The 19,321-nt window shown below is 58.2% G+C and overlaps 10 protein-coding genes across 10 annotated transcripts; 4 read left to right on the top strand and 6 right to left on the bottom strand.

Annotated features, from left to right (window-relative positions):
- Nucleotides 1-670: 670 nt before the first annotated feature.
- MKK02DRAFT_33849 (uncharacterized protein) lies at nt 671-1,477 on the bottom strand (the record flags this gene model as incomplete). Its single annotated transcript, XM_053088799.1, has 5 exons — nt 671-714; nt 764-902; nt 961-1,081; nt 1,133-1,281; nt 1,334-1,477. 5 exons carry the CDS (start codon nt 1,475-1,477, stop codon nt 671-673), a joined length of 597 nt encoding a protein of 198 aa, XP_052946500.1.
- A 1,287-nt stretch (nt 1,478-2,764) lies between these two features.
- MKK02DRAFT_33848 (uncharacterized protein) lies at nt 2,765-4,804 on the top strand (the record flags this gene model as incomplete). The annotated part of the gene is made up of 6 exons (XM_053088798.1): nt 2,765-3,250; nt 3,313-3,416; nt 3,466-3,561; nt 3,616-3,923; nt 3,989-4,352; nt 4,420-4,804. The coding sequence occupies 6 exons, from the start codon at nt 2,765-2,767 to the stop codon at nt 4,802-4,804; spliced, it is 1,743 nt and encodes a 580-aa protein (XP_052946499.1).
- Nucleotides 4,805-5,172: 368 nt separating this feature from the next.
- On the bottom strand, nt 5,173-6,600 carry MKK02DRAFT_33847 (uncharacterized protein; the record flags this gene model as incomplete). Its single annotated transcript, XM_053088797.1, has 1 exon — nt 5,173-6,600. The coding sequence occupies one exon, from the start codon at nt 6,598-6,600 to the stop codon at nt 5,173-5,175; it is 1,428 nt and encodes a 475-aa protein (XP_052946498.1).
- A 335-nt stretch (nt 6,601-6,935) lies between these two features.
- MKK02DRAFT_45425 (uncharacterized protein) lies at nt 6,936-8,045 on the bottom strand (the record flags this gene model as incomplete). The annotated part of the gene is made up of 1 exon (XM_053093412.1): nt 6,936-8,045. One exon carries the CDS (start codon nt 8,043-8,045, stop codon nt 6,936-6,938), a length of 1,110 nt encoding a protein of 369 aa, XP_052946497.1.
- A 440-nt stretch (nt 8,046-8,485) lies between these two features.
- Nucleotides 8,486-10,034, top strand: MKK02DRAFT_45424 (uncharacterized protein; the record flags this gene model as incomplete). Its single annotated transcript, XM_053093411.1, has 7 exons — nt 8,486-8,491; nt 8,599-8,836; nt 8,883-9,067; nt 9,116-9,276; nt 9,315-9,610; nt 9,661-9,766; nt 9,851-10,034. The coding sequence occupies 7 exons, from the start codon at nt 8,486-8,488 to the stop codon at nt 10,032-10,034; spliced, it is 1,176 nt and encodes a 391-aa protein (XP_052946496.1).
- A 124-nt stretch (nt 10,035-10,158) lies between these two features.
- MKK02DRAFT_45423 (uncharacterized protein) lies at nt 10,159-13,256 on the top strand (the record flags this gene model as incomplete). Its single annotated transcript, XM_053093410.1, has 6 exons — nt 10,159-10,174; nt 10,208-10,951; nt 11,099-11,407; nt 11,455-11,617; nt 11,666-11,896; nt 12,614-13,256. The coding sequence occupies 6 exons, from the start codon at nt 10,159-10,161 to the stop codon at nt 13,254-13,256; spliced, it is 2,106 nt and encodes a 701-aa protein (XP_052946495.1).
- Nucleotides 13,257-13,813: 557 nt separating this feature from the next.
- MKK02DRAFT_45422 (uncharacterized protein) lies at nt 13,814-14,953 on the bottom strand (the record flags this gene model as incomplete). The annotated part of the gene is made up of 1 exon (XM_053093409.1): nt 13,814-14,953. One exon carries the CDS (start codon nt 14,951-14,953, stop codon nt 13,814-13,816), a length of 1,140 nt encoding a protein of 379 aa, XP_052946494.1.
- A 247-nt stretch (nt 14,954-15,200) lies between these two features.
- MKK02DRAFT_45421 (uncharacterized protein) lies at nt 15,201-16,039 on the bottom strand (the record flags this gene model as incomplete). The annotated part of the gene is made up of 3 exons (XM_053093408.1): nt 15,201-15,615; nt 15,675-15,869; nt 15,954-16,039. 3 exons carry the CDS (start codon nt 16,037-16,039, stop codon nt 15,201-15,203), a joined length of 696 nt encoding a protein of 231 aa, XP_052946493.1.
- Nucleotides 16,040-16,397: 358 nt separating this feature from the next.
- MKK02DRAFT_45420 (putative charged multivesicular body protein 5) lies at nt 16,398-17,436 on the bottom strand (the record flags this gene model as incomplete). The annotated part of the gene is made up of 7 exons (XM_053093407.1): nt 16,398-16,552; nt 16,632-16,743; nt 16,800-16,880; nt 16,964-17,095; nt 17,157-17,261; nt 17,320-17,376; nt 17,428-17,436. 7 exons carry the CDS (start codon nt 17,434-17,436, stop codon nt 16,398-16,400), a joined length of 651 nt encoding a protein of 216 aa, XP_052946492.1.
- An 804-nt stretch (nt 17,437-18,240) lies between these two features.
- MKK02DRAFT_45419 (uncharacterized protein) lies at nt 18,241-19,141 on the top strand (the record flags this gene model as incomplete). Its single annotated transcript, XM_053093406.1, has 3 exons — nt 18,241-18,327; nt 18,385-18,771; nt 18,986-19,141. 3 exons carry the CDS (start codon nt 18,241-18,243, stop codon nt 19,139-19,141), a joined length of 630 nt encoding a protein of 209 aa, XP_052946491.1.
- Between the last annotated feature and the right edge of the window lie 180 nt (nt 19,142-19,321).

Raw genomic sequence — 19,321 nt, 5'->3', positions numbered from 1 at the left:
CAGAGGTGGTTGCGGTCAGAGTGGAATGTGGATGAAGGGGAAGAGGGGTCGGTCATCCCTTTTATAAGTCCGGATCCATCCATGAGTAGTACCGCTGGCTATGACGTCGAAAGCCTTGGCCACGGCGAAGCTGTGGGCCGCACGTCATACTGGAGCTTGACGGGCAGCTTGGATACTGGTGGAGCGGCCGGACACCCCACCCCGCGCGGCCTTCCTCCGATATCGGACTTGCAGGAATGCGGACCCGGCCCGCGCGGAGGAGCGGAGAGACACGCGTGTTCGTGTCCGTGTTCCTCAAGGTCGGAGCTGGGGATGGGGAGGGATACTCGACCTCAGCCAACTAGGCAACCTGAGGGGACTTTGAGGTGGACTGTGAGGACAAAGCCGAAGAAGTCGGGAGGCTGGGGTTGTCACCTATTTCCTCGGCGACCACCAAGTGGTAACGTTTCAGCGTGTTTCGGACTTGTTTCAGGCGATGCGGCACACCTTAGTGCCTACTGTATAGGCTGCGGGCTTTTGGCTCCAGTGATTCAGTACTAGAGTGATTGAGAGCACCAGCAGAAGAAGATGATGAATTAATCAAAAACCAGACGAAAATGCACAAGATATTATCTGCATTCTAAACGCTACTTCGGGGATGCGTGTGCTACCCTACTTCGCTGCCATCTTTCTACCCAAGGAGACCGCCGAGGAGACCACCAAGAAGGCCGTTGACTGAACTGTCAGCTCCATCACCCAGAACCAAAGCCAAAGAGGGACTTACGGGAGCCAAGGATGGGAGAGAGGTTGATACCGAGAGCAGCGAGGATTTGACCGACGAGGAGCAAGACGCCGGCGAGGACGAGGTCAACGCCCGCAAGCACGAGGCTGAGAGCGGGCGCGAGCTGGGCAAGGAGGCCGGCCTGAGTGTCAGCTGCTGAATACGTCCAGAAGCAGATGCAGCCAAGTAGCTGGACTAACGATGAGAGGAATGGTCTGGAGCTCGGCAGCGATGTTGTCGACAAGCCCATCGACGAGCTGGATGACTTCGGCGAGGACATTGGCGACGTCGTCGATCAGGTCCCGAGCTTCGAGCTCACGCCTAGGGGTCAGCTAATGGCACAAGGAAGGATACATGATGGAGTGGACAAACTTGAGAGCCTGGATGCCACCATCACGGCGAGCGACAGCAGACGAGCCGATAGACGAGTGAGCAGTGTCGAGCGCGGCGAGAACAGCGACGAGAGCGGCCTCCACCTCTGCCTCAGCTGAGACGAGCTCGATGCCGGCGACGGAGGCAGACTAGAGATCAGCTGAGGCTCGGGCAAGATGACACGGGAGGAAAGCAACATACGATGGAGGTCTTGAGGTCGGTAACAATAGCCAAGACGTCAATGTCCCGCTTGTCGACGGTAGCGACGGAAGCGACCTTGGGTGCGGGCGCGGCGAACGCGACACCGACAAAGGGGAGAGCGAGGAGGAGCTTGGTGAAGAGCATGTTGGTCAGTGATTGGAGGTAGTGGTAGTGATGTTGTAGGTGGATTTAGATTTGGGTGGTGGGGATTGTTGGAGTTGTTGAGAAGGCTCGAGGGGGAATAGGACTCCCTTATATAGCACTGAAGCGATGAGTTCGATTGTCGCGATGAGCGTCATCAGCGTCATCGCCGCAAAAGAGGGCATCATGCCATGCGGTTCATGGATGTTAGTGGAGCCGTTGAGTGATGCGTCAGTAACTAGACCAAAGGCACGTCGTCAGCGGTACTGTGCAAAGCGGGGTTCCTGCTGCCCAGCTTGAGGTGGAGCTAACGGAGAAGACGGACATGCGGGCAATAACTTGCTGGCGCCTTAGCGTCCGACATCTCCGAAAGAGGTGGAGCAGTCGAGAAGCACACACCCCCGTTCCTTGACGATGATGACGGTGGTGCGTGCCTTGATGGCGAACGCGTTTCATCTGTGTGTGTCGGGGCCGGTACCCGACGTCCGAGATCACTACGTCATGATATCTTGGCTGTCAACCACATGCCAGGCGAGCTATCGGCTGGAAAGAGACCCGTCAACCTGGCATCAACGGTCAGACAAGTCAACACGACTTCCTCTGAGAGCGTATGAGAGACCGATGGGAATCTGCACCTTGACTGTCTCACCGCGACGCGGGCTCGAGTAGAAGTAACGTGGAGTCCGAAAGGGATGCCATGCCGCTTGGGCCTTTCGGGCGGAGCCGGCGAGTGTGGGTCTCGTTGAGTGGGGCTTCTCGTGTCTGAAGCTAGTCAAAGTCACAGCGACCTGTGTATTCCTTTGGCTGGGAAGGATGAGCGTCAGAGCGGCGATGTCACCTCCGACTCCACTCGGAGCTGACGCCTTGGCACTAGTGAAGGTGCAGGGTGAGAGTGAAGAGGAAGGAATCGATGATGGGCGAAGTGACCGGCGTGCCTGAAGAAGATGGTCTCCAAGGGCAGGAAGAGCGAATGGCACCGTCAATCCCGCGAGAACTTGGTGAGCTGGCGGACCGCTTCGAGTGCGGGAGATGGGTTGGGTATCGGCTCTACATTGGGCCTTACAGACGGCTGCCCATAGCTGATGCACAATGACGATAGACGCGACCCATGCGGTGAGGAGAAGCCGAAAAGGATGCCGGGCCAAAGCTCCACCGGCCAAGCTACCGGCCACCAACGCGACTTTTACATTCCTCGTCCACAACATCCTTTCTTCTACCCCCTCTCTCCTCTTGGGTGACTCGCAGACCGCTCACGCCGAGGGGTAGCCGTTCCAGCTGGCTCTACGCCCTATGATCGACGTCCTCGCACCGATCTTCTTGCTGGCGGCGCTGATTGCCCTCATCCACCGCACGGTCCAGCGCGCCTCCTCGGACCCCTCCCTCCGCAAAGGTCTCGCCCCGTCCCACCGCCTGTCACGCCCAGACTCTAGCCCAGGATGGCACGTCGAGCGCAAGGGGACGACAATATCCTTATGGACGGCGAGTCTGAATGAGATACCAGGCGCTATATTACAGAGAAGAGGGGCTCGGACACGGACATTATGGAGGACAGGATATGATTTTGGGATATTATTGGGAGTGGGAGGGATGTTGGTGGGGCTCGGAGGCCTGATGTGGAGTGCTGGGGCGGTATGGAAAGAAGTGTGGAGGGAAGCAGAGCTACATGCGAAGCTGAAGGAGGATGCGTCGCATGTCATGAGAAGGAGTTTGGAGGATCTGGAGCGGACGGCGGTGGGCGCTGGGGCAGCAGGCTCGAGTCCGGGGATACAGCCTCTGGTGAGCTCACCGTCTGCACAGGTGGATCCTCGGGTCAACGCAACGTAGCTAATACTTCACAGATACCAGGAGTGACGATACCATTATCTCACTTTCCAACGGTAGCTCTTGCCTTGGTCGTCAACCAGCTCATTCATGAGCTCGGGCATGCGATCAGCGGAGCGATGTAAGCTAGATCTAACGGAGCTCGAGTACATATGCTGACTCCCACACAGAGATGATGTACAAATGTCCCGGTTCTCCTTCAGCTTACATGCCATCTTCCCTTCAGCCAGTATCACCTTCCCGTCCTCATCCGACTCCATGTCCACGTACGTTGGGCTCTCTTCAGATTCTTCATTCCAATAGGCTCAGCTGACGAACAGCCGCGCAAAGCTCCGCTTAGCAGCATCCGGACCCTTTCACAATCTCCTCACCTACGTCGGCCTCATCCTTCTCGCCGGAACCGGTCTACCCCATCTCTTCTGGACTGATCAGTCCGATAACGGCGTCATGGTCTACTCGGTCCCGCCTTCTTCGCCCATGTATGGCCACATCTCGGAAGGAGACATGATCACTCATGTCGATGACGTGTTCATGGGGCAAGATGAGGGGATGTGGGAGCGGTATATGAGTGGAGACGATATTGGGGATCTCGGGAGAGGATGGTGTGTGGATCGGGGCGTCTACATGAGTGAGTCGGCTATCGTGCGAGGGTGAAAGGGAGGAAGTCATCGGCTGGTCTGAGCTGATTGTCAGGCTTGCAAAATCCCCCATGTCCCCCCAATTCCGGTACAGTCGTCTTCGAACCCCTCGACCCGACCGCCGGAGCTCCACCCACTCCACGCGGCCAAGTCAAATGCCTCCAGACTCATCCTATACTCCAAATCCCCTCGGCGGTCTGCCCCTGTCCGTCCGCAAAGTGGATATGCGTTCATCCGAAGCACGACGAGCAGATCGTCCGGATTCGTTTGGGGCGGGAGCGAGAGACGGCGGGTGGAGGGGAGGATGGAGTGATCTTGTTCTCGGGGGATAGGCGGGAGGTCTTGGAGGGGATCGAGGTGGGGCGGATGAAGGCGAGGTTTCTTGGCGGGCTGATCCGGTGGGAGACCATGTTCTTGAAGTAAGCTACCAGCTGAGCAGTTGTCTCTGGGCGACGAACCGCCGCAAAGTACAAGCTGATCCAACAGGTACATGTCGACTGTAGCACTATCACTATTCATATTCAACCTTCTCCCCCTTCCCCAGGCAGACGGATCCTCCCTCCTTCGCTCCCTCCTCGCCCTGAAAAAGTCATCCCGGACGACTCTGGTCGGTATCCCAACACTCCAAGCTACGCTTTCATCCCCAATGTCGTCAAAAGTCCCCTCGATCAACCTGTCCAGGCAGTACGATCTGAACAGCGATGATGAGGACGACTATGAAGAGGAACGAGGGCGAGGGGGAAGGGAAGGAGATAAGCGGGAAGAAGCTTGGAAGCGACGTGTAAGAAGAGGAGTCGAGGGGACTGTATTGGGTTTAGGGGTGATTTGGGCTGCGGGGTGGGGGATGTTGAGTCTGTTGAAGAGTAGTTGAGGGTCACGGACGTTAGCGTGATCTAGGGATCTTGCTTTGCATCTTGTTAACATGGTGGGGTAAACTGCTGGAGCTAGCAATGGGTTTACTGCTATTATACTGGCATACTTGCCTCTTTCCTAATCAACGCGATTGGCATGATAACGACGAAGTATGATGCCATGGGTGCGACTGTACAGTTGTGATCATCTATTTCCCCGCTTGTGTTTTCCGGTAGAGGCTCCGCATATTTTGTAAGGCACCTCCTGCCCATCAGCCATGGAACGCAAGAGGCAGAGCCAAGATATCGCACTCACGCCTGAGCAATTGTTCAGGACTGGTAGTTATGCTCCCCAATACCATCCCCAAGCAGCCACCATCCTCCCGCCTTACTGAGTGGGACATCCCGCCTGCCTCATCCTGCCCTGTGCCGCCCCCAACATCTCCTCCTCCCTGGACACCTGCCTCCCTGCCTTCGCCACCACCTTGACCACCTCCGACTTGGCTCCTTGAATAGCCTCGCAAATGGGCTTGTGAGAGGCAGCATGGGCGAGCTTGCACGCCTTCGAGCACCAAACCCCGCAATGGCATTCCCCACATCCTCCCCCGGTCGCCTTCTTCCCCTTGAAACCGCCCTGCGCCTCCGCTCCGCACCCATCGCATATGGTGGGGAACAGCCTGCCCGCCCGTCGCGGTATCGTGTTGCTGGCACTAGGCGGATTGCGATAGTCCGCCAAGAGATCCATCGTACTCTCGGTCTCGGCCCCCTCTGCGACCCGCCGATACCCATACGCCAGACCCGCGTACCGCCGCGCCATCGCATAGTCCGCGCAGTCGGCTGCGATGTGCGACGCGTCATTGAAGATGACCGAGTACGTCCCGAGGTCATGCAGACCTTCCGCCACGAGCAGCCGCGCCCGTTCGTGGAGCCGACGAAGCGCCCCCGGCGGGTCAAAGTGTGAAAGCGTGAGGCGCGATATGTTGAGATCGTGGAACCGCTCGCGCCTCGCGTCGCTCGCAGGGTCAAGAGGACCCGTACAAGCGACACAGTGGCAGATGAAGTTGAAGGAAGAAGCGAGTTCCTTCCCTCGTTGCTCCCGAGACCGCATGTGATAGTGGTAAGAGACGACGATCTCGGTACCTGCCGGAATGTCCGTTATAGCGTGGACGACTTCCTGTCCGGTCAAACCTGCCCAGGCGTGGCAAGCGTTGGGCGAGCAGGAGTGGTTGAGACGACTAGCGACCTTGTAGATGCCCGCCGAGTCAGGGGTCGGGCCGGCCGGGATCGCGTTGGTTTTGAAGACACCGACCGCGGTGGGATGATCAGGGGTGAAGCTATCGCTCAAGCCCCAGAAGATCGCCTTCTCAGCGTCCGCCAGCGAGGCTACGGCTGCCTCGATAGTGGTTACCGAGTTGGCGACGAAGATGGGCTTCTCGCGGATGATGAGCTCGCCAACTGCGATGCGACGAGTGGCAAAGAGCCCGAAGCCCTTACCAGGGGTGTTGATGAGACGGTAGGGAGGAGCGTCCGACATGATGGTTGCGAGGGAGATGAAATTCCGTACGAGGAGGTATTGCGGGGTCGGGGTTGCAGGGGGGAGGGTGAAGGAGTTGAGGGAAGGTGGTGGTCCAACGTGGGTGAGAATGATGGTCGGATGAGAGAGTTGATGGCATAGCTGGCCAAAGTTTCGCGTGGCGTCGCTCGCTGATGGCGAAAAGAGAGTTGAAGCCAAAGGAGGGGACGTGTGGAGAGCTGTCCGCGTGCTGCCGGCATAATCAGCCAAAGCCACCTCTTGCGAGGGGTTTGTCTTGGGCATGTCGTTCATAGCGATGCGTGACAGAGAGGACGCGTGCGAGCGGCTCGTCGAGGAATTTGGCTGTATTGTCAGCTTGCACCAGTAGAAAGGCTGTACGAGTCTCGCTCACCTAATTCACTAAAGCGTATGGCTGAACGTATTGTGGGCTTGGCGCCCGCCGAGCGAGCCTACTCAAACGGGTCAGCAAGTATCAGCAAGATCAGGTGTACTGTGCCGCAGCAATCTATGATCTAACTTCTACTATTGATTGATCTACTCTATGTGTGATTGAATGTGACCTGATCGTCAGCGGCTGTGGGTCTTGAGCTGCGGAGCGCACACTACAGACTCACGATTCATTGGATCGCACACTCATCCTGCGCCTTCCCATCCCTGTACTTGTCCCTGAACGCATCCGCCTCCGACACCACCTCCGACTTTGACCGCTGGATGACCTCGCAGATTGGCTTGTGCAGGGCCGCATGAGCGAGCTTGCAGCTCCGCGAGCAGTACAAGGCGCAATTGCATGACCCGCATCCCCCTCCCTTCGCTGCCTTCCCCTTGAACCCACCCATCTCCTCCTTGCCACATCCATCGCAGAGCGCAGGAAGCGGCTCCTCGTCCATCCCGGCCGAGTCGTGCGCCCGAGGATACCGGTGTAGCCGCAGAAGGTATACGGTGTCTGCGCATTCCCTGCCCCTGCCCAGAAGAGACAGGGCGTACGCCTGACCCGCATGCCTCCGGGATGTCTCGTAGTCCGAGCATGATGCTGCGATCTGGCTCGCATACAGCCGGTCCTCACACCTTATCCCCAGATCGTGTGTTCCCTCTTCCTCCACCAACCGAAGCCGCGCATTCAGCGAGCGCAGGGTCTCGGCGGTATTGATCATTCCGCTTTCCTTCATGGCCTGGCCAAGCCGGTGCACCTCCTCTCTGAGAGCATCGCTGACGGGGTTGGGAGGACCTGCGCAGGCAGTACACGCGCAGGTGAACTTGAAGCCGGTAGAGAGGTGCTCCTGCCGATGCTCCCGCGACCGCCAGAGGGGGATGTATGAGGTAAGGATTTCCGCTCCTTCAGCGATGTCGGTGTAGGCGTAGATGTTCTCGCGGTCGGAGGTGTCGGATGGGGAGTAGGCCGCATTGGGGGTGCAGGAGTGGTTGGTGCGGCAGATGTTGGCGTACATACCGCCGGTTCCGGGCCGATTCGTGGGGACCGCATTGCTTTTGAAGATCCCCTCGATAGTGGGATTTCCGGGATGATGCTGGTCGACAAAGGAGAAGAAGACCGCCTTGTCCTCCTCGCTCAGCAAGGATATGGCGAGCTCCTCAGACTCAGCGTTAAGCAGAGACGCGACGATGGGATCTTCCGAGATGATGAGCTCCCCGAGCGCAATCGCCCGCGTGGCGTACACCCCGAGGCCCCGTCCGGTGGTATCGCCGACGCGGAAGGGGAGGGGTTCTGTCATGGCGCCGACGATGGACTACGCCTTCGGAGAAGAAGAGGGAGATATATGCGATCACGACTGAGTAGACGACCCAAGCTCCAAGAGCAAGTCAAGTCAAAATTTGCTCACTTTGGCTCAGGTACGCCGATCTCTCGTACTTTACGGCACTTAAAGTTTTCCGGCCAAATCTCATTTTCCCACCGCAGCTGTTCTCTCTTCTTTACGCTCGTTCCAAGCAAGCCCCCCGCGCTCAGAGGGAGAGAGACGGCATTCAGAGGGAACCGTCCCTCCCTCCGAGCGCGGGGGGCTCTGGAGCGAGCGCATCTGTCGCTCATCCCGAGGACGAGGCCGGTGACATTGGCGATATCTCCTCCAACGACTTCTTTCACGGTTCACCAGATGCGCGTTGCGAGTGAGATGCTGCTCAGCATGACAATCTCAGGCGGGGGCATCGCAAGATCATGTTGGTTAACCCAACAAAGGTCTTAAACCCCCCGTAAGTCTTATAGCATTAGTGAGCGGCTAGCTATGCTGCTTTATTCGCACCAGTCAAGATCTCTTTGCTGACAGGCAGGTCCCGGCCGATCCTTTGGCGCCGCATCCAACCAATGCCCACCTGGCATCCGACAAGCTTTTCGCCAGTGTTAGCTCTGTCGTGTCCATTGCGACAGTGAAGGCTGCACCCGAGGGAGGCGAGCGTGCGGCGTCCGAGCAGCCGGACAACAGCGATGACGAGAAGGATGCCGATCCCGCGTCGTTGGGTGGTCGATCACTCGACCCTTTTGCTGGTTTCGCTTTTTCCTCCAGAGGCCGTAAGTACCCAGACCAGTCATTCCGGGGGCCTGCGCTGATCAGCAGACCTGGGCGGTATCTTCGCCTCCGTCGCAATCTCTGGCGCCCAGCTATGGGACAGAATCGATTACAAACGCGTGACCTACCAGTCCGCCCCGTCTGGTATTCAGGCCATCGAGGAACCGATTGGATATGAAGGGGAGCTGAAACGGTTCCGTTTTGGTAATGGGGCGATGAAAGGAGCCTTTGAGGTTCGTGCTGGTTCCTCTTTCGGTCCCCGTGCGGAGCTGACTTTGTAGTTCATGGACGAGTCTGGCGCGCCTCTTGTCGCTAAGCGCTTCTATCGCATTGACTCGCTCTGCACTCGAACAGTGTCCAACGAGCTCGACCACATTCTGCTCAAGCTGGAGATCGCCCGCAACATCACGTTCAACACCTTCATCCACGATTGCAAAGACAGGTGGGGCAAGATTCATCCCGACGGCAGCGACGCTCCAGTCTCAAGTATACGCCATCCTTCCTCATCGTCCTGCAGGATCCTACCCACTCCGCCACCGTTTACGAGTCCCCCCACTCCAGTCGATTCCAATCCTGGATGGTGGAGCAGGACCTGCGCGCAAGCGACCGAACGGAGCGAAAGGTTCTCGGGTCCCGCGACTTTGGCCGGACTGACGCCCCGGACGCTCTCGAGATGAAGACGCACACGTTCCTCCACTATGTGTATGATTCTTCGCTTAAGCAGAGTAAGAAGCTCGGGAACCGCGACCTCATCATGGTCCCTGGGGACATTCAAGGTGAGCTCTTCTTCGCTGTCCATCTCAAGCGAGCTCGAGCTGAGATCAAGGTTTCCTCGAGCAAGCAGCCCCGACCAGGACGAGCAAAAGATCCAAGTCGGCCAGAAAGGAGCCGGGTGTCGGTGTCTTTCATCACTTTGACTGCAGATTGCGCACGTGAGCCAACTCCTCTTTCATCGTCACTTCCGTCCCTCTGCTCCGTTTCCTACAATCTGGACATGGACCCCGCTGATCCGGTAGTGCCGGGGGCCAATCTGAGCACGATGATGGCGAGGCGTCCACAATCAACAACTTCTGCGCTATTCACGAAGATACCCCCGCCTGCAAAGACCTCAAGCTGTCCTCACTCGGCAGAACCCCGGCCCCGCCTCCGTCGAAGGAGGGCTCTTGGGGCCAGATGATCGCTGATTACATCTGGACATGAATAAGGGGGGACGAGGACTACGCTTCTCGTCCCCCTCGGCCCAGGGCATCTCCTGGGACGCCAAGGCGCACTCGACCGTGTACATCACATGGCAAGGCATGCAGCGGATCGACACAAGACTCAAATGCCGAGAGTAGCAGGTGAGCGCTGTCATGGGCATGGCTGACTCTCAGCGCCAAAACCTTCTTCGCCGCATTTCTCGAGTCCAATCCTTGTCCGCCTCTCCGCACTTCACCGAGGACTACCCCAACCTGCTCCTGCTATTAAAGGCACCACCGTCGCCGACATTCAGGTATTCGCCCCTCTCGCCACCCCGGCTGTGCTCTCGGCGGTTTTGGAGATTCGTCTCCCTGTTTCCGAGTTCTGGAAGCTGGTCGTGGAGGAGGATGATGGGGACGTGCGGGACAAGGAGAAGGAGAAGTCCGGGAAGACCCCGGCCAAGGTCCGGTTCACTTGCCTCGCGGACATCCTGTCCGCTTGGCTGGCTTACGCCCAGATCAGGGACCAGGTCGAGGCGGGTATGGCCAAGTTCCTCCTGGGCCACGCCCATATCCTCATGCGGCTCGACCGAGACAACCCGGGCGAATTCCCGGCCGTCCTCAACTATCATCTTAAGACCGCCCAGCGCCGCCTCCACGTCGGCGCGGACTTCCCCCTCGCAGACTGGCTCAAGTGGGATTCCGAAGCTTTCGGACGGGACTTCCAAAGCTTCGCCAACGCCTACGCCGCTGCCCGCGCCATTGTCCCTACCCCTTCTATCCCCAGTGGCCGGCAATCCGTCTCGGTTTATCGTTCCCCCGCGTCCGCTGGCGTTTTCCGCCTGTCCTCTACCGGCAAGGTGACTTCCCAGAAACCCTGTTTCCTTTGGAATAGGATGGAGGCCTGCATGGGCGACGCGTGTGAGTTCAAGCACATGTGTACGTCGTGCGGCGGGCTTCACCCGCAGCCTCACTGCCCCGAGCCTTCAGGTTAGGCGCCCAAGAGGGCTCGGTGGTCGAGGTAGGGGGCGCACAAGCCGGCCGGTCAGGACGGTGTATATGGGTCGACACACAAAACGACAACAGATCCCCCGCTCTTCGTCGCCGACCTCAAAGAGCGGATCCAACACTGCGCCCAACGCATCCATCGGGAAGCTGGGCGCGATCCGACCAAACGTGCTATCTCGAAGGCGGAGAACGGTCACATGGACCGCCACTGCTCGAGAAGCCGGCCTAGGCGAGGGGACCGGGGAGCTGGGGCCAGGTCCCCCGGCTCAGAAGGCGGAGGAACGGACCTCGCCACCCCGCAACAGCCCCAGCAAGAGCAGCCTTCGCGCTCCACCAATCTGCTTGACGACACCGCTTCGTCGATCGGTCTAGGCAATATGTTCAGCCGTGAGCTGCATCTAAAGTCAGCACTCAATACCGTAGCTGATCAGTAGACGGTACCCCATCCCGTCGGCGTCGGAGCACATCCGCCGTGTCGGAGACGCCTAGCGAGCACCGTCGCAGAGGTGGAAAGCGCAGGCAGCGGAGCCCCGGGTGGATGACGACGGGAACCACAGTAGAGTCCGACGAGGTGGACGAGCCCGCGTTGGAAGGGACGTAAGAGGCAAGAGAGGCCTCGTGGGGCACCACCGAACCGAAGGAAAGGAATGACGCCATAGACGAGGCATCCGATCCATCGGAGGAGACCGAAGATCCGGAGCCGAGGGTGGTACCGGATGACGTGGTCAAGCCGGAGATCCCCGAGAAAGTCGAGACCTCGCTCGGGGGTGGCGCAAAGATCTGCGAAGGGGAGACCGTACCGTTGTTCCAAGGAATGGGGACGGGCGAGTTGAACCGCGAACCATGGACGTCCGAGAGCATACGAGCGTACTGGGCGTAAGTGAGGCCCGGCGTGTCCGGCTGGGGAGAATCAGGGCGCGGCTGCTCAGGCTCGTCGAAGCTGGCAAGCTGGACGTCAGCACCAGTCAATCAATCAAAGGCGGACGACTCACGAACTCCGCGATCTCAGCATGGATGGCATCGTTGTACCAGTCAGGGAAAGGGACACCGGCGTGATCAGGGTTGCTGGAGGATTGGTTGGACATGGTGTGTGGGTGTTGGGTGTGTGGCTTGGTATATTCAGGACAAGTGGGTAACAAGTTTGAGACACCCAGGGGCGGGCATCAGGGCGGTATTTATACCCCTGACCCAGGACAAGAGCATATGGTCACGAGGGGGAGTGTTGGCTGTAGGAGCATAGCGGCGCGTCGCTGGGCGACTGCGCCGACAGATCTCAGAACAGGAGCACGTCGCTGGATGTCCTTGCGACGTCGCAGCGACGTCACGGCGCCGACTAGATCTGAGATAGCGCTAGGTGAATATCCGGGATAGTCACTGTACGGGCCGGACAGAATTGTCTGTCCGGGTGTCCGGACACTTTACATTAGTGTCGGACTGACGGCGCTGAGTGGCGGCGAGGCAACGCCGCCACCCAAGTATCCTATAGCACATAGAGACGTGAGACGTCGTCTAGCGACGTCCCAGCGACTCGTCGGCGTCGTGTCGTCGCGTCGGTGTCGCGACGCAGCGACGCCAGCAGGACTATATAAGCAGACCTGATCGTGTCCAATGCATCTTCATTCTGCTTTTGTACTTCTACCTTCCAAACTTCAACAGACGGAGCCCAAGCCCGGCGTACTACCGGTACGCTAGCGAATATCGGGACGACCGGGACCACCGCAACCGCCGGGACTATCGGGACGACCGAGATTATTGGGACGACCGGGAGTACCACCGGGAACGGCACTCTCGGGACCGCGGCTTCAGCCGTGAACGTCAGCGCAGCCGGACACCTACGGCGCGACCCCAAGCCGCCCCTCCCATTCTTCAAGGTTTCCCTGTCCAACCTGGGACCCCAATCTTACCCGTCCCCGGTTCCACAATTATCACCTCCAACCCCCAACCGGTCGTGCCGCCCGCGGCGCCCGCAGCGGCGCAGGATGATACCAACTCGGAATGGTTCCAGGAGGAGACGAAGGAGGAGGAGACCGCTCGAAAACTCAAGGAGTTGTTGGCGGAGCCAGACACCACGCCGGTCAAACCGACCGAGCAGTGTGAGTTCTGCTTCAAGGTGCACCCGGTAGCGGAGAAGTGCACATTCCAAGCATGGGTGTCGCATCGGTCGGACGTAGCGTCGGTCAGAGGTGCCGAAGGCGCGCGGCGTCGTGTGGTATCGGTGCGGGCATCGTATCCCTGAGAACAAGAGCGATCCCCAATGCCTTGAGTATCGGTGGATATGGGCGGAAGTGGCGTCGTTGAAACATGAGGAAGAAGGTCAAGCCGGTGGAGCTTTGCGGCTTCTGCCACAAGACGCTACACCTGACATTTGCCACTTGCCCCGCTAGCATCATTCTCGAATGCTTCTGCTGCTTTTCTTCCTCTCTGGATATTGACGCCATTGATCAGAAGCTCTGCTACCAATTCAAAAGCAATCATCAAGGTATGCTGATCAGCGATCTCTCTCATTCGCGGAGAGGACATGCGCATCGTCCCCAACGGTCCACGCTGGTCCCTCGTCCTGCTTCTCTGGTCGAACGTTGAGCGAGCCTTGTGCTTCGGCATAGGCGGTCCTGAATAGTATCGACTGCATGATAGATATGATGATGATGTATGATAGTATGGCTCTCCCCCTAGCGATGAATATCTGTCTACTGTTGTACTAGGCCAAGCCGTCCGTTTCCCCTTGATACGCTCCTCTATCCCTGTCCCTTCCATCACATCCTTCTACTCTGCCGTGATCATCCCCTTACACATCTACCCGTGCACCTCCCATCTCCCCTCCATCATCAACGCAATCATCCCCGTCTCCCGCAACACCTCGCAGACCGCCTGGTGCGTAGAAGCATGATTCGTCCGGCATGCGTTGGAGCAGTAGACTGCGGAGCCGCATTCGCAGATGTGTTCCACAAACCCGCCTCCTACCGCCACCGCCGCCTCCGACCCTTTTCGATTTCCGCCATCCTTTCCCCTTCCGCCCGTCTCGCCTAGCGAACGATGTCCTTCCCTGCCGCACCTGTCGCAAATGACCGGCAAGGTGTCGACGCGCCCGATTTTCCGCTCCACATTCAATCGCCACGATAGGTATCGCCGCAGACGCCCTGTCGTTTCCTCGCTGTCAGGACCCTCGCCGAGTAAGGCATAGGCGTACGATTGGGCAAAGTGTCGGCGCGCAGTGTCCAGATCGGATGCCTCCTGCGCCATGACGTATCCCGCGCCGTGGCAATTTGACCTGGTGCTCAAATGACCCATTCCCTCCTCGTCCATCAACCTCAACCTCTCCTTGGTATACTGCATCCCGGCGACGTGCATCTCGTATTGCATCGCCATGCCGACGAGGCTGTACAGCTCGTAGATCCGCTCCCGTCTGCTATCGCTGACAGGATCGGGTGGCCCCGTACATGCGGAGCAGCCGCATGCGAAGTTGAAGCTCTCCCAGAGCTGCGCTTGACGATCCGACCGAGCGAGTAGAGGGCGGATGTAAGAGACGACGATTTCCGCGCCCTCGGGAATGTCCGCATCGGCGTAAACAGACATCCGCCTCGCCGAGGGGGACCAGGTATAGTGGGAATTGGGTAGACAGGAGTGATTGATGCGGCAGATGATTGGGAATATCCCGCCTTGATTGATCTGGGGATCGGTCGGAATACCGTTTGTGAGCATGATGGTCGCGGCGGTGGGGTGCTCGGGGTTGTGACTGTCCGTGAGGGCAAAGAAGGTCTCCTCGTCTCTCATGCTGAGCTCAGCAAGCTCCTCGTAGATTTCCCACTCGTCCCTGGCCAGAAAGAGTGGGCGTTCGGATATGATGAGTTCGCCGACAGCGATGGGACGGGCTGCGAACAGCCCAAGCCCTTTGCCAGGGGAGGTAGAAAGCCGATAGGAGGGGATGGCGGACATTTTGTGTGCGGCGAGTGATATGGGCGGTCGCAGGGGGAATGGCTGATGAGAGGTTCGGTGAAGGCGAAATTTGAGTTCGCGCGTGTCCGGAGCGTTTTGTTTCCTCTCCGAGCCGAGCGGAGGTGGGGAGGCGTGCCTGTGCCTGCCGAGGAGACGCGCCCGTCCGGTCCTTTGACGCGCAGTCAGCCTGTCGACCGCTCCTGGGATCGACAGCGGTACGGCTGAGTGCTTGAGCATAGAGCAGCCCTCAGTACCGCAGCATCCGCGTGTCCACCCCCTTCATCGGCCCTTCTATCTCCTGCACCACTCCTTCCGTCTGTACCACCACCTGAACATCCCCATCATTCTCCACGCCTGCGCCTGATGACCCGTCCTTGCCAGCTGCAGCGAGGAGGCGGGGCCGGACGCCGAGGGAGGAGCAGAGAAGCTTGTACCGCGCGCGGATGGACGAGAGGAGGAGGATGAGATCTGGCTCTGTGTCGCCTTGATCCGGTAGGGCAGGAGCAGATTCGGATGACGGCGCCTGGTCCGATGAGGATGATGGCGTAGCCGGAGCAGCTGAAGCTGAAGTAGCGGTTGCTGAGGTAGCCGGTGCGGTGGTAGGATTGGTCGTGGGGAAAGTTTCGATCAGCGCTAGTAGCTGCCTGGCGTGGCTGATAGCTCTATGATATCAGCTTCCCCTATCTTTTTAGATGGCATTCTTTAGACTGGGATAGCTCACCTCGCGTCCTTGCTTCTGCCCTTCCCAGCATCCTCGCCCGCAGCCAGCATGTCCACCCAAAACAGCGCGAATCCCTCCATGTACCCCACTTCCTCCCAGACCTCCCACGCCTTCTCTTGACCGAGCTCTCGGCCCTCATATAGACCGTGTAGCTGCCCATGGGCATGACCGTCCGCGTAGCCTTCCTGATAGAATCTAGCAGGGTCAGCATGAAAGGATGCAGAGCTGAAGGCGACGAGATGTCGATTAACAAGATTGGGGAGTCAGGTGAGGACATACTTGGTTTCGAGGTTCAAAGTTTCGTCCCAGACATCCTCCATCTCTTCACCTCTCCGACCGAAGCTGTAAGAGGCGTCTATGTCCATGCTGTGTGAGGTGGTAGATGTGACATGTGCGAACGACAGAGGTCATGCAGCGCGAGAGCAAGCTGAATTTCTGAATCCGATGCCGTAAAGCGAGCCACCCAGCTATCGACTGCAGCTGCAAGCTGGAGAGCAGGTCCAACGATGACTGCCGCCGAGCTGGTTGACTCGCCAAACCTCCTGACTGGACCCAATGATAACATGGAAGGTTTCGCATAGGTCAATCATACAACTGTACTCATGTACTCCAGTGATGCCGGAGAAATCCCACCAAGCTATAGCTATTATACAATCCCCTCCTTCCGCTCCTCCCTCAAATCACATAGTATGCCCGACGGTTCGTCGCACTTGACCGGACCCCTCATCTCGCAGCTTCTGCAGTCGGCGTGACGCTCCTTGCCCTGTTCTCGATGGGTGCGAGGTCGACAAAGTCCGGCAGGGCTTGTGCGTCTTGGAGATACGACGGGGTTTCGCCCTCACCGATAGGATCGTCGTCCAGCCCTAAAGCATCCAGCTCTGTATGTATCAGCTATGACCTTCGATCTGGAGAGTATCTCCGAATACGATCTGTTTTTAGATCACAGGGGAGGCTTACCTGCCTGAAGATCCGCTTCGTCCACTTCGTCCGGGACACCATAGCTTCGCCCAAGCGATTCTTGGATCTCATTCGCCTGCTCAATCATATCTTCCATATCATAGTGTATGCTCTGTACGGAGTCAGCTTTTGGTCTCAAACGCGAATGGCCAGAATCAAGAAGCTGACCTCGATCTTGTCGATATCAATCCCTTTGTACTGCTTCTTCATTGCCTTGTTGGCCACCTGCATCGCGTCGACAGTCGCCATCTGATTGGGTCAGCTCATCTCAAGGCTATCACCACAATCGAGCAAAGGACAGCTGGCGGTCCGTGATCTTATGAGAGACGAACTGTATTCTTCAGGTTCTCAGTCGTCATCGCAGCCTGCTCCATATTCCAAGTCTGCTGCTGCAGCTGCATGAGCTGGCCCTCATACATCCGCTTCTGCTTAAGGGTCCGCAGTGCTCGTTGCTGTACTGCGGCCTGAGACGTCAGCTTGAGCTCTCATTGTACAACGGGGAAGGGGAAGAGCGGCCTAGCGCACCTTTCCTGGCCCATCACGCAGCTTGGCCATTTGGCCCTTGAAGACCCCAAGCTCTGCGTCCAGCTTCTTTATCTTGACTTCTATCGAGCCGACGCGCGTGTCAGTCTGAACAGAGTCAGCTTGCTGCCGTAGAACAGAACAACACGCGAGGATATAAGCTCACCGAAGCGATAGCATCCGATAAAGAAGGCTTTGGCTTGGCCTTTCCTGAGCCGAATATCTGCATCAGAGTCAGCTGCTTCACGAAGCTCGTATGTTCACGCCAACTGACTCTATTCATTCTGGAGAGTGCTGACGCCGTTCGTAATGGGGAACAATCACAGTCCTCCCGTCTCCAGGCGAGGTGATCAGGTAGCTTGGAAGGAGGAGAGGTGGTCAAGCAAAGCCGTCTCGGTCACCAAGATCTTCTCGAATCTTTCGAGTTGTACTTCCGTGAACGGGCGATCTGGAAGGAGTTGGGGAGGGCCCTGTTGACTGCGAGCGATATCGCTGGGAAAGAGTGTTGAGATAGAAGTGAAGAAGCAGAAGCACGAAGTACGTTGCATCAGCTGCGCACCAAGCTGTAAGCTTCTCAGAGCTTCCCCGGACCCAGCCTCCCCGCAAAACGCGTGATCCGTGCGTGTGATTCACAACTTGGGTCTGCGAAGGGGTCCGAGCCGTCTTATGCACGAGTGTACCATGTTCCGGCCGTGTATAGGGTGCAGAACAGGGCGCGGAGTGGGCCAGGAAGTAGGCGCTATCGAGAGGCTCGTTTCTACTGACAGCTGACGAAGCGCTGAGGCGCACTAGTGAAGCGCAGCAAGCCGGTGGATACGGGTGACCTGTCCGCCTATCACCCTCCTATCCTTGCTGTTGCAAGAGCTGTCTGTCACTTAACGAGACGTGGGTGAAGGCGAATTCATTGCTGGAGGCCCTAGGGTGGAAGCTGGTTTGAAGAAGCCAAATGAGCGACGCTCGAGCTCTCCAGGCATTCAGGCAGAGCGGACCCTGAAGCGCTGACAATTAGGAGAACGTGAAGCATTGACCTTCCTGGCAATACCGGCCTCTCCCATGCTTACTGATACTCCCCTCTCATCTCTCGATGATGGTCAAGCGCTCAGCGGAAATCGAGCCAGACGTAGAGGCGGATGAGCGACATCAGGAAGCAGCCGCTCCCGGAAGAGGCGCGAAGGTGACCTCGTCATTATCGCGAAGTACCCTTCCCCATGGTGATATGCTGACTATGCAGAGAGCGAGGATCGAGATCCAGGCCGATCTCGACCCATTCGCCATTTCTGATCAATGCGACCGCCCACCACAATACCCCGCTCTCTTCAACCCGCTGTACTCGACCTGGCGGCCCAATCCGCTTCCCGCCCGGCCGTTCCGGACCCACTCCGCCCCGTCCTCCCCTACCTCACCTACCAGCTCGGCCCGCTATGACCACAGCAGTCTCACTGGCAGCCTCGATCTCGCCTCTTCAACCTCTACGAAACACTCCATTGCCACCCTCAGTTCCGAAGGCTCGGTAGTTGACCTCGATGTCGACTTCAGCCTGGACTTCGCGGCGCTAGACCTAGCTGGACAGTCTGAACCGGACGAGTCTGGCTCGGTCGATCATCGGCAGCGACGGCGCGTACGCTGGCAGGAGCCCTCGCTTTCCCCCGACTCCGCCGCGCCCGCTGGTAGGACGAGCATATACCAGCTCGGCCACTTGCAGTGTTCTCGACCTCCAGTGCGAGCGGCATCGGCTCCGTCAACACCTGGCCCCACTCGTACGTGTGAGTCAAGCGCTAGAGGTCCACCAGGCGAGACACAAGGAGGGACGGGTAGGCCAGAGATCTCGGCAGCTACTCGGCCGACCATCTTCGGACAGACGAGCTTCAGCCGACCACGCACCCACAGCGACGCCCGCTCTCGCACCAATCACGCCCACCACCGTCATTTCCACGGCTGACCCGGGGTTCATCGTCATAGTCAGCTCGACAAGGTCTTGCCTAGCCTGAATGGGGATCTAAAGTTGTAATTATCAAGAGCATCATTGTAGAACAAACATGTAGAGACACCTAGATACGTCCATTTTCCCTTCCCATCATACCCGCCCCTTTCCTTTACCCTTCTTGTACACCTTCTTCTACACCTCCACACACCGACCCCTCACCGGTAGCCGCCCTCTCACTCATCCA

The sequence above is a fragment of the Dioszegia hungarica genome, assembly GCF_025882075.1.
Source record: "Dioszegia hungarica strain PDD-24b-2 chromosome Unknown MKK02contig_8, whole genome shotgun sequence".
Classification (NCBI taxonomy): domain Eukaryota; kingdom Fungi; phylum Basidiomycota; class Tremellomycetes; order Tremellales; family Bulleribasidiaceae; genus Dioszegia; species Dioszegia hungarica.
This window is presented reverse-complemented; position numbering and strand designations above follow the sequence as displayed.